A 16,118-nucleotide genomic window follows, 5' to 3' on the forward strand; every position below is an offset into this window, starting at 1 on the left:
CCCCCTAAGTGTCTGTGACCTATCAAGAGCCGTCCGCTGAGTGCCTGTGACCTATCAGGAGCTAGAAGGGGCTATAGTTTAGGGATAGTGTCCAGAATGTCGCCTAGGAAGAGTGTGGCTTGTGAGACTTGTTCTCCTACCTCTGTGTTTCCTGAGACATTAAAAGGGAGGGGTGAGTTCCTGCTAATAAAATCAGCTATTGCTGGTAAAATAAAACATGGCAAGTCTTACTTTAAAATGGAGTACTTAGTTTTGTTTAAAAAGAAAACAGGAGACTGAAAAGATGGGGCTGAAGTGAAGAGCACCTGCCGAGGACCTGGGTTCAGTTCCTAGTCTTAGAGAGACTCACAGCCACTGCTTAGAACTCCAGCTCCAGGGGACCTGATGCCCTCTTCTGACCCCTGTGAGCACCTGCACTAATGTGCATGGGCGGATGGACCACACACACACACACACACACACACACACACACACACTCGCGCATGATTTGAAAGAAACAATAAATCTTTTCAAAAGGAAAAACAGAAGACAATACTAAAAAAAATCAGAGGGAGAATCTTTTTTCTACCCCTGCCCCTGTTCCAGTTTCATCTGGACAAGGACACCCTCCCACGCACGCCCTCCCACTCACGTTTTAACGATACCAGAATCTGTAGAACATCCGCACTGTAGACCTAAATGCCTTTGGAATTCTTCAGATCCTAGCAAGAGATCAGTAAAGAATTTAGGGCTCTGCCCTTGGGGGATTTATTTTTTTCTCCATTTTCTCCTTGTGGAGAGCTGTTTGCATCTTTCCCACCCAGGTAAAGTGGTCCATTTGCATAAACATGATCCTTTTGGAAGGTGTTCTGAGATTTCCAATCATCCCTAGAAATAAAATCACAGCTCCTGTCTCACCTTCCGTTGAAGTGTTTTCACACTTTAGGGAATTGCTTACTGCCACCTGAATGTGGAATTGGGTGGGTGTTCAGTTTCAAACTGGTGCCGCTCACAGCTGTCTTCAGGACTTCAAAAAGGTGTCAAAGTGGCATGGGAAGGTGTTTCTGAGGACACATTGCGGGATCCTCTTTGCTCTCCAAGCCATGGGGCCCCACCTGTGGATTTCCCCGAGGGAAGATGCTCCCAGGACCTTCTCCTGAGAATGGAGTGGATGCACAGTACCGTTGCCCTGGCAGGGAGAGGGAAGCAGGGTACCATGGAAACAGCTTCCTTCCTGAATTTCACCGTAACAGCAAGAGGAGGAGACTTGTCTTTCTGGAGCCGAAGCAACATAGTGAAATAGCATGGGTCTTAATGAAATACGGTCGGGGATGTAGCTCAGTGGTAGCACACTCGCCTCAGAGCCACAAGGTCCTGCGTTTGGTCCTTGGCACTTCTAAACAAATAAGATGAAACTGGGATTGGATTCCAGCCTCATTTACAGTGACCTTGCAATCAGCACATTAGCCTTTCTCCATTTCTTTTCTTTACACGCTCCCCACGCACGCATGCACATTCATACTCGTGCATGTGTGCATGTGTGCGTGTGTATGTGTGTGTGTGCATGAGGAAGCTGAGGCAATCTTAGGTATTGGTCCTCACCTTTCACCTTGTTTGAGGCAGGATCTCTTTGTTCTTCGAGGCTTGCTACACTAGGCCAGATGCCCCAGCTGCCACCAAGGGCTCTCCTGGCTTCACCTGTTTTGACATAACAGCACAGCGGTTACAGATGTACCCTGCCACACCTGGTTTTTCTAAAGAATCAAACTCAGGTCCTCACAGGACAAGTGCTTTTTCCATCGAGCCATTTCCCCATCTTAGTCTCAGTTTCTTGATCTGTAAAGTGGGCATCACCCACACCACCTAAGCTAGCTGTCAAGATGCAGTGACAGGCTGCGTGTCAGTTTCTCCTCGTCAGTTTCCTTCCATGGTTACAAAATTCTAGCAGGGACCCCAAGTGGGCAGAAAGAGCTGATGTGGCTTCTTTAATCCCTAGTGTTCTCAGCCAAGCATATGGGAACCATCAAGGCAGATGCTGGAGATGACAGCAATCTTTAGCCCCCAAGTCCCTAATGAGAGGCGCTCAGCTGCCTGTGACAGTAGTCAGGTCTTGCTGGATGGAGATGCTTAATTTCGAGCTGCATCATAGCCCAGTTATAATTGGGGCTGACATCACCTCAGGATGAGTTTTCCAAAACATTCTCCATCCTTAATATTAAACCACACACACTGATCTATAGGTAGGTAGGTAGATAGATAGATAGATAGATAGATAGATAGATAGATAGATAGATAGATGTAACTTTTTAAAGAAGAACCCACCCACCCTCCAGCACTCTGATGGTCCTCCAACCAAATAACCTCAGGGAAACCCTATATCTTTCTGAGTGTGCAAAGGACCCACCATCAGAAGCCCCACCTCTGCCTCCAACCCACTAGAAGACTTTGTCCCATGACAACACAGCCACGTAGGCATTCCGTAATCACTGTGCTAATGACAATGCTATCTCGGCTTTTGTTCATCGATGACAGTTCCATTATTGATTTTGTGATCCTCGCATATTAAGCAGATAAAGTCACAACTAACGTGTAGGCGACGAGTTTGCCTTGGGTGTCTGCCTCAGATGGGAGCTGATTTCTCTCCAGTATTAATAGCCACACCATGCCATTTCAAGATTTCAGTGAGCTAATGTGACATTTCTCTTTTGTTCCCGTTTGTTTGTTTTGTTTTGTTTTTAGGGTCAAGTTGTGTTCCGGAACGGAGAGAGAATGGGAACCATTAAATTTACTCAATTTCAAGGTAGGCTTTTTGATGCTTATTCTTTCCAGCTGACGGCATTTATATTCAGGGATGTTGTGTTTCTGCAATAAAAGGCATCAGAAGAGATGGAAATCTGATATGAGATTCCAGATAAAACAAGAGTCGATAGGAAGCGCGTCCCCATGAGAGCATGAGTTACAGCTATGTGAAAAATTGTTTCTCAAATGCCTAGCTCCCCAAGCCTACCTTACCCCCCTGTAACTCCTAGACTCTCAGAAAGGGGAGCATGGGTAAGTCGATAGCACTACGCCGAGAAGGCTGCATCACTTCAGGATTTGATCACAGAAGTGTTCAACAGACCCCAAGACAGGCCAATGTAAAGATCCCCGCATCTTCATCCCCCAGCCAAAGCCACTGCCCGCCCTTTGCCAGTCTTATGTTGCCTTGGCTCACCCCCACCTGACCACTTTTTGTTAGCCATTGTAAAGCCACTCCTAGACATTAGCTCATTTCAATATATAAATCCTTCGGCGTGCATTTCTTCTGGAGGACATAGCCGCTGTACCTACAGGAGCGTTTCACAAGTTCTTAATGTCTTTCCATGCCCCATCTATCAGTCCTCCAACCATTGCAAGCTGACAGTTTAATGGAAAACCCTCACAAGGTCCAACAATCACACAAGTCCAGTGTGTCTCCTTAGCCTCAGTTTTATTACACCCTCCACTTCCTCTCTGCCCCCCTCCCCCATGCACCGCTTTTTGTTTACCACTTGATGTTCTGCAGGAACCAATCCGTTTGGTGGATTTGGCTGCTGCTACCGGAGTCAAAGTGGGGCTTAGAAACCACCCCAGCCGTGTTCCATGTGTGGCGAGAACACAGTTCAGAGAGGCCTGGTAGCTCATCAGAGTCCTCGGGGCACATAGGGGAGCAGGGCTGGACACTCCTTGAGACAGTTGCCTCTGTTTGGCCCAGTGTGGTCCTTATGATTGTGGTTAGCCCGCCCCACTGGAGAGACCTTCTGTAAGAGCGCTTCTTCTTGGCGTCTTGATGAGAAGGGAAGCAGATCCCACAGTCATTCCAGGGAAAGCCAGAATTAAAGTAAGCTCTTCAGATTCTTTCTGACGAATCCCACCAGACTCCCGATCAGTCTGGAGAGGTGTTTCTCAGGCTGCCTCCTCCAAATGCGACTGCATAGTTTGCTCATTCATCTTCCCAGGGCAGGTAATTGAAACGCATGTCAGCTCTCTAGCGTGCACAAAAGGTGTCATCTTAGGCAAATGTAATTATTTTCCCATTTGTTAAGTCTTCTTCATTGGCTGAACAAAGTAAGCAGCCTAGCGAATATGCTTGTTTTTTGAATGATGGCAACTAAATCCTTTTGTCACGTTTCTAGTTCTCAAATTATATCCCTCGCCCAAGGTGCTTTGTAAGATGTGGGTTCCCTGATCGCAGAGGTGCATGCTGATTTTATCGCCTTCTTCTTTCTCGTATGTTAAGCTTGGCATCAACTTCAGCAGCTGTGGGTTGAGCATACCTGAACTCATAGGGCAGACAGCACAGCAAACAGTAAGGACCGGGTTTGTGGTCCTGCCCAGAACAAATCAAGCAGCATCTCTCTAGAAGCAGTGGCTCCTCCTCCTAACAAACCAGGAGTAGGGCCTGTTGTCAGAGAAGTTAATGCTTCCATTTCTGGGATCAACCCAGAGCCATGATGGCGACTAGGTACAAATACCCAGAAGCCTTCACTTTGGACAAAATACCTCCAAAGAATGTTGACTTTCCTCCCCAAAGGTAATAGCAGCTCCAGCCTCAGCTACCCGGGTAGAAACCTACTACTGCCCATTCATGTCCCTCTCCTCTCCCTTCCCTGTTGCCCCCATCACCATATCCTAGACCCTCCTCCACGTAGCTCATGTGTATGTGCCCTTCCCTGCTGGGCAGTAAGCTCTGCACCCTAGATGGCTGGTGAGACCATCCTGCAGAGCCACGCCCACCCTGGCTGTGCCCATTTCCAGTCCTGCCCAATTCCTGCTCATCCTCCACCCACTCTGCCTTCTCCTGAGCTCTGTGTGGATGGAAATGAATATTGGAGAAGTAGCTTTTTCCTTCCCTTTAAGAGAAAAAAGATTCCCAGTAACTGCCTCTTCTAAGCAGCACTGGGAATGTGTAGCAGGGAGGAAGCCAAGCAGGGCGTGATTAGGCCTTGTTTGGCGTTCCCATAGAAGGCCCGGCATCTGCTCCCAGCAGCCTGCCTTCATTAGGCCCGTTTGTGAGACTGACGGATGGTGGCTTCCTTGAGATATAAAGGACAGCCTCTGGGGCTGGTGTCTGCACACCTCATCTAAAGGGATGGGATCTTCCAGGCTCTTAATGCTGTAATTGCCATTCATAATGTACCTCAAGCAGCAGAAGCCCCTCCTCTCCAAGCACACCCTTAATTACCGCCTGGTCTTCTGGATGCACAGATGCGGACACAGCGTCTCCGGTCCCCAGCGTCTGCCTGGTGCTTTGCTGTGCCCTCTAGGGGAACACCAAGCTGGATCAGACACAGTTCCTGCCCCCAGTCCGGGGACTTCATAATCTCTCTGGCCAAATGTCAGCGCCCATAAAGACGGGAAGATGTGTCCCAGAACCTACTAGAGAACTCTCAGAACAGTTTGGCTCTGATTGGAGACTCCTGAGGCTGGTTTTTAATGTCCTTTCCTGTCTCATGACACACACTGTCGTGCCCTTCACCACCCACAGTCTGAAAGGCCCCATGGATTCAAACATTGGAGTCCCCTGAACTTCAGCAAACTCTAGCAGGGTCGTGGGTCAGCAGGGACAGGACACTAGTGAAGGCGGACTTACTGGGACCAGGGTGTTGTCCCAGCCTTTACTGTCCACAAGGAACCCCCTCAAGGAAGGGGGCCCAGAAGATAGAAGGCATTGTGCTTAAATAGAATTGCAGATTCTGTGTGTTTCAAGGAGCCCTGACTCTCCTCGTCTCTGCTTGATTACCTCCAGGGATGGGCAGCTCATTCCCCTCATGTGAAAATATCGTTGTTTTCCAGGCGGTGTAGCCTAATCGCTCTGAAATTTCATTTCAGGATTCATTGAAAAATAGTGAAATAAAAGACAGTCGTGTCCCTTGCTGTGAAAGTGACCGAGTATTCAGTGACCTGCTGCAGTCGTTTGTCTGGCTAGGTGGCTGGCATGGGGGACTGTCACGACAGCTACCGGTAGCTTCTCTCCCATGGCCATTCTCAACAATGACCACAAGTGTGGCCTTGCCTCACACGCCTCGCTGGCACACGAAAGACCCTCTGGCTTGTTCATACCCCTGTTCCCCTCACTTACCCCGTACTCCGCTTCCCCAGTGGGTGACCCACACCTTCATTGCTTAGTGAGAATATTGCCTTTGTGTGTCCTCCCCCAACGTGAACTGTGTATATCTTGAGTTTGCCTCAATGCCACGGGCTTATATGGCTTTTGGGCTTTCCCTGTTTAGTGGTTGCTATTGTTTTACACTCAGCACACGGTTTTTAAATATACCTCTGATTCCTTGGTGGGAGCGCTTCACTGTCTCCATGGATACATCCATCCTGCACCCACCCCCCAGTTACAAGCACCAGCTTATCTTAAACTTGGTATCCTCATGAATAATAAGGCCTTATATATATCCCCTTATGGATTCAACTGGGTCTTCTGCAGGCCCTTGGGTCGGAGACAGTGTGCACCTTAAATGTGCATACGTACGTCAGACTTCTGTGACCATTGCTTCCTGCCAATAGTGTCGGGATGCCTATGTCCCTCTTTCCTGCCTGTGGTGTTCCCTAATCCCTCTCTCCCTCCTCTTCTTTTCCTCCTTCTCCCTCTTTCTTTCTCCCCTCTCCATAACTAAGTTATGCAGTGGCTTTCAGGGTCAGCTCCCTAACATGTTAAGTCTCTGAGCCATTTGCTAGCTGACAGTTCTGACCCTCTGACCCTCATTAGCTTTAGACTTCAAAAGTGCCACCTGGTCTGCCTCTGCTCTGTAAATTTCAGGTCCTTATGGAGCAGAACTTTTAAGTTTAGGTGTGCACACCCCCATACTCCCCCCATGATAAGGTCCTCTGCTTTGCATTTTTTAAATTTTTTGATAGTTGGGTCTTCCTCTTTTTGCGTTGTTTTCTTTGAGACCATCTCCACAGTTCAGGCTTTCAGGAACTGATTTTGCAGCCTAGCCTGTAGCCCACACCAAACTTGTGATCCTTCTGTCTCTAGCTCCTAAATTCTAAATTACAGGGATTCACCACTCTAGCAGGCCAATAATTTAACTTCGACACATATGTTTGCCTCCTTCAAACTAGATTCAAGTAAGAATGGGCATTTGGGGGATGAGGTAAAGACATGTCACTTGGAACACAGGGGGACGGGAGAGAGACCATGTCACAGGGAAAATAGGGGAACGAGAGAGAAACCATGTCACAGGGAGCATACGAGGACAGGATAGGGACCTGTCAAATGGAATATAGAGCCAGCTTATTCTCCTACCTGGAGGATGCAGCTCAGGGAGGAGGCCATGTCACTTCCTGATAAAGCCTTGGTGCAACTGACTCCTGGACACTCTTTGGCTCACAGCCAGAAATTATTTTCAAACTGGACATTTTTCAGCATCCAAATTATTGCCAATGGGCTCTGTTTTCTCTAGGTTCCAAAATGCAAGGTTTAGGAAGAAAAATAAGAGTGATAACGCACCTTTTAAAGAGAGTGTGAGAAAAACTAGGATTGTTCTGGTTCATAATGTTTTTAGCCTCTAAGAGCTAGAAAATTAAAGCCAGGCAGTGGTGGTGCACGCCTTTAATCCCAGCACTTTGGAGGCAGAGGCAGGTGGATCTCTGAGTTCGAGGCCAGCCTGGTCTACAAGAGCTAGAGTTCCAGGACAAGCTCCAAAGTTACAGTGAGACCCAGTCTCAAAAAACAAAAAAGAACCAGAGATTGTCCATACTGAAAGCCCAGTGGCTCTCCACGCCATCTTTGTGATAGGGTCTGCTTTGGGAGCTTTTAAAAAACACTACCCTGCCCCACAATCCACTTCTTAACGTCTGGGGTTCTATGATGAATAGGCTGGTACCCAGAAATCTGAAAGTTTCAGAACCTCGGGCCTCTAAGGCCCCACTAAGGCCGAGAACCACCAGAACTGCTCAACGCTACTGGAGAAAGAGCTGACAGCAAACACAGCCAAGCATGGGGACAGGGGACCAGCCAGTGACAGCCATTGTAATGACCCCTACCCCTGCTGGGATAGTCTTGTTCCAGGCTGTACACAGACACCCTTGTCTGTGGGTTCTGATTTAAAAGACCCAACACGGATCTGTAGAATTGCCACATGCTTTTAGGGTAGAGGACCAGGCTGAAAATCTGGAAGTGCTGGGCCAGTGATATGGCTCAGTGGGTAAAATCACTTGCCGTTGCTGACAGCCTGAATTTGCCACCCAAAACCCACTGTGGAAGGAAAGAACTGACCCCCAACAATTGATCCTGATCCTTACACACCTACACACTAATCATAATAAATAAAAGACTTTTGCCACAAGTGTTGGCTTCATGTCAGGCTGACACATAGCCAGTGGATGGAAAAAACAAAAAGGGGCAAGCATCTTGTACACGCTTGTGATCCCAATGGCTAGGCAGGCTGAAGCAGGAGGACCACAAATTCAAGGCCAGTCTTGGCAACTTAGAAGTTCAAAGCCAGCCCGTGCAACTTAGTGGGACCATGTTAAAAACAAAATAAACTTGGTTGGGGATGAGGAAAGCGTGAAGGAGAGACATCGGTTGCAGTAAGAGAACGTATGGAGTGTCTTGAGTCCAGCAAAGCTCACTCGCTCTCTTCATGGGTTAAATAACTACCAGTTCCTGGTAGTTGAGCCAGTGGTGAGGTGCTTGGTAAATGTTCTGAGACAGGCTCTCAATATGTAGCCCAGGCTGGCCCTGACCTTGCTATTCTCCTGCTGCAGCCTCCCTAGTACTGAGGCGGCAGGTACATACATGCACACTGTATGTTTTACATCTTCGTGTCTCCAGCCCCCAGCTTGGAGCCTGGCCCATTGCAAGTGCCTGACAAACTCAGGGACTTAGTGTAACACTTCCGTGACATTAAAGATGCCTCAGGCCGCCCTAATCAAGGGTGTGGAAGTAACTCTGACTTTGACCTGCCTGTGGAAAATTATTGATGGTTTGAGCCCCTGAGCTGGGCTCAGCATGCAAATAAGTACTCGATAAATGGAGGCAGGATGATGGGCAGCCCTGCTCAGCATGGGCAGGAGAAGTATCCTGAAGCAGAAGCAAGGCAACCCTATCAGGTGCTCCTTGGGCACTGGCCCATGTAACTCCAAACCCTTCCTTTGCCTGTCTGAGGCCCCATCTCTTCTCTCTGGACAGGGGAATTAGGTCATGGTTCCAATCACGCAATACAGAGACTTGCTAGGTCCTGGAGCCTCCCAGTATTACCTCCTGAGAGAAACTATGGTGATTATGATCTTCGTGGGAAGTTGATTATTTCATTTCCATGGGGCAGTGCATACGGCGGGTTGTATGAGTCTGTAGCGGACTGTGTGACTGTGGGTGCCATGGGGTCCCTGCAGTGCCGCTTCCCCAGTCCTGAGGGTTTGTTCCAATGGGCCTGCATATTTCATGCACTGCCTCCCCCTGCTGAATAAACAAATCAGGGCCTCCTCCTCCTGGTGATGGAAGCTGACTGGGGAGCCCATGAGACTCAGAACTTGCAAAGGTGACAACGGGAACCCGGAGCCACCTACAGAGTGTGTTAATATGACATTTAAGACCTAGGTGATCCAAGCAAGCAGCAGCCACCTGGGCGGTGTGAATCCCCTCCCCTGTGACTTTTACCGTTCTCGTTCCCTGAAGTCTAGGAAGCAGGCAGAAGTGTGGCCTAGGAAATCCTCCAGTCTGCCTCCCGAATGCTTACAAGGGATGAGCAGGGCTTCTGTACTTCTGCAAACTCAGTTCAGACTCTGTCTCCCTGGAATCCCTTTGGGTGCCTTTTATAAGCTCCGGACACTTGGCTGGCTGGAGTCTGCAGCTTCGGGGACCCACCTGCACCTTGGTGGCTTTAGAGCAGTAGGTGAGCTTCTCTAGGGGTGAGCCATGGAGCCAGCCCCTCTGGAGCCAGGCACAGAGCCATCACTCAGAAATTCCATCAAGGCACCATAGTCAGGAAGAGCAGGAGCCATGAGAAAAGCCCAGGGTTGGAACTGAGCTCCGATCCTAGTGCTGCTGGGGCCTTAGACAAAGCCATGGCCAACTCTCAAGACTTAGTTTTGCTGCCAGCATAGCAGCACTAAGAGCCCCTTCACCACGCACTGAAGGTACCATTATCTGTTACTGTAACAAAATACCTGAGGCTGAGTATTTTCTAAAGAAAAGAGACTTGTTTGGCACACAGTTCAGCCCTCCCATCAGATCACTCTCACAGAAGAAACCACAACCCATTTAGAATGGCCTCCATGTCATTAGAAAGGGACACCTCCAGTGACCCAAATGCCTCCCACCAGGCCTCTTCTTAAAAGTCCCACCACCTCAACACCATTTGTCACCCAGTGTCCTATGTTATTTGGAAAAAGTAAACCTTTTTTTCCTGATACCTTCCTAAGCGAGTCATTGCCATCTTTACCCTTGACAATGGCCAATACAGTGAACTAAAGCCAAGAAATAATAAGGAAGATGAAGGCATCCAGAATTGACCAATGAGACAGGAAAATACACTGAACAGGCATGCAGGGAAACAAGAGTATCGGGGTGCTGCTCAATGTCTCGAGAGAGCAGCCTGGCTATTGAACCATCCTGGTTCTGCCTCAGGATGCATTCGCAGGCTGGTCCTGTCCAGAATGAAGGAAGAGTTGGTCCCCACTACCTACAGCTGGTGGAATGCCTACAGTGCTTTGGGGTCCTCACTTATCAGGGTCTTCAGGAGATTGTGGATGCAGCCCAGGGGAGATAGAATAAAGTTCAGGGGATCTGGGGGCTGGCATCAAGGGAATGGTCTGTCTGTGCCCTCTGTCTCCTAAGTTGTCCTGAGACAGAGGAAGAAGTAGTCCCTGCTGTCCTGAGATAAAGCCAACCAAGCAAGGGAAGTCACCATTGAGCAGGAAGGAGGGGCGATCAGGTAGAGTCCCTTTGGTGGAAATGGGCTTCCCATCTTGAGGGATGCGGCACTGGGGACACCTGCTAAGATACCAGCCCAGGACAGTGGCAAGCTTTGTGATCCTAACTGGAGACATGTGAGAAGGGGAAACTACAGACAGCCAGGGTCCATGAGAGCCCCTAGACACGAGCCTGGGACCCCAGCTGACGGGCCTCTGTCTCTCGTTCTCCACAGACAAAAAAGAGGTGAAGGTGGGCGAGTACAACGCAGTGGCTGACACACTGGAGATCATCAACGACACCATCAGGTTCCAGGGTAAGGCTCGCGGACTTCCCGGAGGGCGCGCCATGCACTCAGCACTTTGTGAGGTCAAGAGAGCCTCCTCAACACAACTACTCACTCACTGAGCACAGACCCCCACTCACTCTGTCCAGCTCCTGGGGCGAACCTGTGGAGTTTGTCTTCTGTTTCTGCCTTTTCTATGACCACCATTGCTTTATATTGAAAGAGACCAGAGCTCCTTTCTGAGTTCTGTTTCTCTCTAAATTCCTGCTGTCAGCCAGGATCTGGCATGTTGGAAACTTGGTAGTTAAAGAAAAAAACTATAACATCAAGAAGATGTATGAGTAAATGGATACATAGATGCATGGGTGAGAAGGTGGGTAAATGGATGAGTGGATGGATATGGATGAATGTGTGGGTCGGTGGATACATGGGTGAGTGAATGGATGGATAAAAGAATAGGTTGGACCAGCTCGAGCAGTGGCTCAGAGTGGTAGGAGCGCCTAACGCTGAGTGCCTAGTGCCAAGGTCGCAGGTTGGAATCCTGCTTGCGACTGTCGCTAGTCATATAGACATGATCTATATGCTGAATCGATAGTGAAATTGGCGATATCGCTGCATTAATAATCGAAAAAAAAAAGAATAGGTTGGTGAATGGTGGCTGAGTATATAAGTAGATAGGACAGATAAAAGCCTGGAAATGAGTTGGGTGGGTATATAGGTAAGAGGGTAGATAGATAGATATGGATAAATGGATGAATGCAGGAATACATAAGTAACTGGATGCATAGATGGATACATGGATGAACTAGTAGGCCTGCATGGATATATGGATAGCTGCATGCATGCATATATGCAACAGATATGGATGAGTAATTAGTGACGAAAGCATAGATGCGCGGAGGGACACGGGGATAGGTAGACTGGACGAACGGCCTAGTCTCTGGGTAGCGGTCAAGGAAACTGGAACTCTGTGGCACCCAGACGGTTTTGCTTAAATCATATTAGGTCATCAGGAATTTTTTCTGTGCCCAGAGTTAATCATTAAACCCAAGACCACCAGACAGAGCTCTCTTATGGTGCCTTAGGTGGGACTTGGTCTTGTTCATCTATGGATCTATAGAGTTCAGCTCCTAGAACATCGCCTAGTCCAGCCTAGTCTATGGAGCAAGTTCCAAGACAACCAGGGATACACAGAGAAACCTTGTCTGGAAAAACCAAAAAGAAAAAAGAGCTCAGAAATGGTGTCGCCCCAAATTCACACCGCCTGTGAAGGACACAGCCTGTCCTAACCTCTAGAGTCCTGGTATCATGAGAGATCTGTCTGCTCCTAGACTGGGGGGAGAGGGGGCTTTGGAATAGGATTCTGGGTACTGAGCTCCTGATAGGGTGCCAGCCCAGCACGCAGGAGGCCCAGGCTCTGCCCCCAGCACTGGGGAAGACAATAGAGAGAAAGTATCAAGTATGAAATAAAGAGAAGACACAGGCTGATAGCAAAGTGCATTTTTGCTGTGGTTCCAGGATTTAGAAATGCATCTTGCTCTGTGCTGTGTCCTTAAGACATCCATGAAGGGGCCCTCTCCGCAGTTCTCCATCTTCTCTCAGAAATCTGCCTGGCCAAAAAGCTTCAGTTCCTCCAATGTTGGGACACCTTGGTGCCTGTCCCCAGGCTGTGTCCCGGGGGGCAGCCTTCCTTCTCATCTGGTGACCGCCAGCCACTCTTCTCACCCTCCAGCAGTTGCGTCCCCCTCCCCCCCTCTAGGAAGCATCTCCTGACTCCATCCCAGGGAGCTGTTCTCCGCTGCCTGCTGGGTACTCACCCCAGGCTGCATCCACAGGAACTGTTTGCCCCATAAGCTTTAGGACCAGGCAGATCTGGGTCTCAGTCCTGCCAGCCAGCCAGTTACTAGCTCTAGAAGTCACAAAACACCTAGAAGACTGTTCAGCCCACCACCTATAAGGGTGATGGATGAGTCGATTGAGAAGGCTCTAATATTTATCTTATTTATAGTGTGTAGATAAGCTGAGTGTCCATACATTAAAGCCTCCATCTGTGCATCTCTTGTCTCCGCATCATCCTGAAGCCAGCATTCAGAAATTGGTGTTGTCTCCAATTGCTCTGCTCTTTCCCCAAGGCTGCACCCCACCCCCGAGGGCAGAGACTGTATCTTGTTCATTATGTATCCTTAATGTCCAGCATCAGGCCTGACTGATGGGAGGTGATTCTCAATGGTGGAGGGACGAATGAGGAATGAACGAAAACAAAACCCAGGGCTGCATGCAGCACAGTTGCTCAGCATCTCCATCAGGCTCCCGTGCTTCTAGCTGAGATGCGCTTAGTGGAGGTGCCGTAGAGAAGGGAGCTGGAGAGAGGAAGCTGTGTGTGAAGAGATGGTGTAGGAGGAGATGGTGAAGTTGTAGCTGAACGATAGACCCAAACTCACTAGTAATCATAGCGTCATTGATCCAGGTCTCAGGGCCTTGAGAGGGGCTTATTTCCAGCCAGGAACCCTAAGGACTGTCCTTGAGTTTGGGAACAGGAAGACCCCTGAGCCAACCCCAGCACAGCACATTCTGGGATGGCAGGGGGGTATAGAAGGAAGTTCCTGGATATGGAGCTCTGGCTTCTGGAAGTGGAAAATGCTGTCTGTCTGTCTGCCTTGGGCTTCTCCTCTCATGGATCTCTCTGTCTGTCTGCTTCTCTCTCTCTCTTTCTCACTCCCTCCCTCCTTGAGGCTTTTCCTTAACACTCTGGACCATCTCTTAGATGGATCTTTTAGAACCCGCAGTTTTTCTAGGTCTCTTAGACAGAGATCTCCACTGTCCCCCCTGACTGTCTTTGCACACATTTGAACTTGCAAGCACAGGTTTCCAGCCCAAGTGAGGCGGCTTGTCCTCAACTCCACTGCTGTCTGCCTGTCCCCTAGCTTTGTCTCCTGAAAATGGAGGCCAAACTGAGGCTCTACCACCGGGTCACCACCATCCTTGACAGGCCTCCAGTCGTGGCCACTCCTCTGCATCTGGCAGATTTCACTTCTGTCTGCTGGAGAGAAAGGTCTCGATGGTTTATAATTTCACAGCAGACACCTGTCTTGAGATAGCACATGAGAGAAGAGGATTTTCAGGAAGCCAGGGTGGGGGAGCTCCTGCATCCCTCCATCCCAGACCAGCCCGTACAAGGTCACCTAAGAGAGTCAACAGGTAGCCCTGCAGGACAATGCATTTGTTCTGAGCCTCTCAGTGCCCACCCCCTGAGTTCCTTGTGTCCTTGAAGAATGAAGCAGGCAGCCTGGCAGGCACAGAGAGAAATGGAACCCCATAGCTTCAGCCTGGCTCTGGCTCCATGTGAAAGGGGGTTAGCTTCCACCTCCCACAGTTAGCCCGTCTGAGGAAACAGAAAACCAAAGAGCTTTTGTGATAATGACCTTGAGGCTGAGAATCTGCAGCTGGAGCACATATCTGTCACCCTAGAACTGACAGGCCAGGTGTCTGCCCTAGTGAGCAAGATCATTTATCATGTTCAGGTAGGAGCGGAGTCCTTGAGACCCATGCCAAGTTCTTTGCCACCACTTCCCCACCTCCCAACCCCCGCCCAGTGGCACCCAGAGGTACCTCTCTGCCTTCCCAGACATGGTTACCTTCGGGGATAAATGGTGATGGTTTTTCAACAGCGTAATTAGACCAAATCAAATTCTAGCCTTCTAATGGCTGTTAAATGCATCACAGACCCCTTATTGATTCTATTTAGAGAAAGAAATAAGTCCTGGCTCAGGCTCCTGCTGGGCAGGCTGGGCAGTCACAAGAGTCTCTCACCCAGTGGGTCAACAGGCCTGGTGTGGGGTACAGGTGTTGTGTTTGGCCAGATACGAAGGACACAGAGGCTGAACGTACTTGAAAAACGACTGCACTAGGATCTGATAATTTCTCCTTGACCTTGCAGGGTCTGAGCCACCCAAGGACAAGACCATCATCCTGGAACAGCTGCGAAAGATCTCCCTTCCGCTGTACAGCATCCTGTCGGCCCTCACCATCCTCGGCATGATCATGGCCAGTGCCTTCCTCTTCTTTAACATCAAGAACAGGAACCAAAAGTAAGCAGCCCTGCTCCGTACTGGGAGAATGCTTTCTGGATGGACCAGGTCCTTGCTCCACCATCAGCATGAAGCATGTATGTGTTGGGGAAGCCCCTACATGTGTCCATAGGACATGGGGCCTTTGCCATTGTCCCCCAAAGCCACAATGTATTACCCACAGACTTGTAGGGAGCAGGGCAATTCCAGGGAATGGATTTTGCTCTGATGTTGCTTCTTTTTCTGCTTGCCAAAGAGGAACTTGGAGGCTTCGAGCTCTGATTGTTTGTTTGTTTATTTGTTTGTTTAAGTAATTGCTTAGGTCAAACCCATTTCCTGAAAAGTAAATGCAATTCACCTGGTGTCTTTTTCCTAAGCATCTGCAATTTACACAGCGACCCAAACCAGTCCTGAGTGAGGGCTGCGTCTAGTAGCATTTGGCTCAAGACCTCAAGACCTAGGCACATAGTCTTTTCTCCGTGCCCTACAGCCTTCCCACACATCTAAGGAGATCTTAGAGCTGCAAACTGCCTCACCAGATTAATTCTCTAAATTTTCCCCTCGTGGCCAAATCATTCAATTGCCCGAATGATTTATACGGCTGGCTCAGCCATTGAAAAAATCTACAAAAACTGTGGGAACTAAATCTCCCTCCCTTCTCTCTTCCCAATCACACTTTCGCAAACCGCCTCCTCCAGGAAGCACTCCGAGCCTAAGACTGATTCACTCCTAGACCTGCAGAACACAAAGAAAATATCTGGGAACAACTGGTCATGGCTACAGGCTACAAAAGAACTATTCCAAGCCAGTTGTGCTCAGAGGGTCAAGGGTCTCTGGGTTGGGTAGAAAGCCTAGCCCTCCTGGGGCTATCTCAGCACTGATTTGCTGGGCCCTGGGAATG

The 16,118-nt window shown here is 49.1% G+C and overlaps 1 protein-coding gene across 1 annotated transcript in view; it reads left to right on the forward strand.

Moving 5' to 3' along the window:
• Nucleotides 1–16,118, forward strand: part of Gabbr2 (gamma-aminobutyric acid type B receptor subunit 2) — a 353,494-nt gene that overhangs the window by 263,751 nt on the left and 73,625 nt on the right. Inside the window, exons 8-10 of the mRNA XM_085677181.2 lie at nucleotides 2,719–2,779; nucleotides 11,100–11,180; nucleotides 15,088–15,238. Coding sequence (XP_085533307.1) covers nucleotides 2,719–2,779; nucleotides 11,100–11,180; nucleotides 15,088–15,238 — 293 coding nt within the window. The remainder of the gene's footprint in view (nucleotides 1–2,718; nucleotides 2,780–11,099; nucleotides 11,181–15,087; nucleotides 15,239–16,118) is intronic.

Source organism: Myodes glareolus, chromosome 16, assembly GCF_982192425.1.
Source record: "Myodes glareolus chromosome 16, mMyoGla1.1, whole genome shotgun sequence".
Lineage (NCBI taxonomy): Eukaryota > Metazoa > Chordata > Mammalia > Rodentia > Cricetidae > Myodes > Myodes glareolus.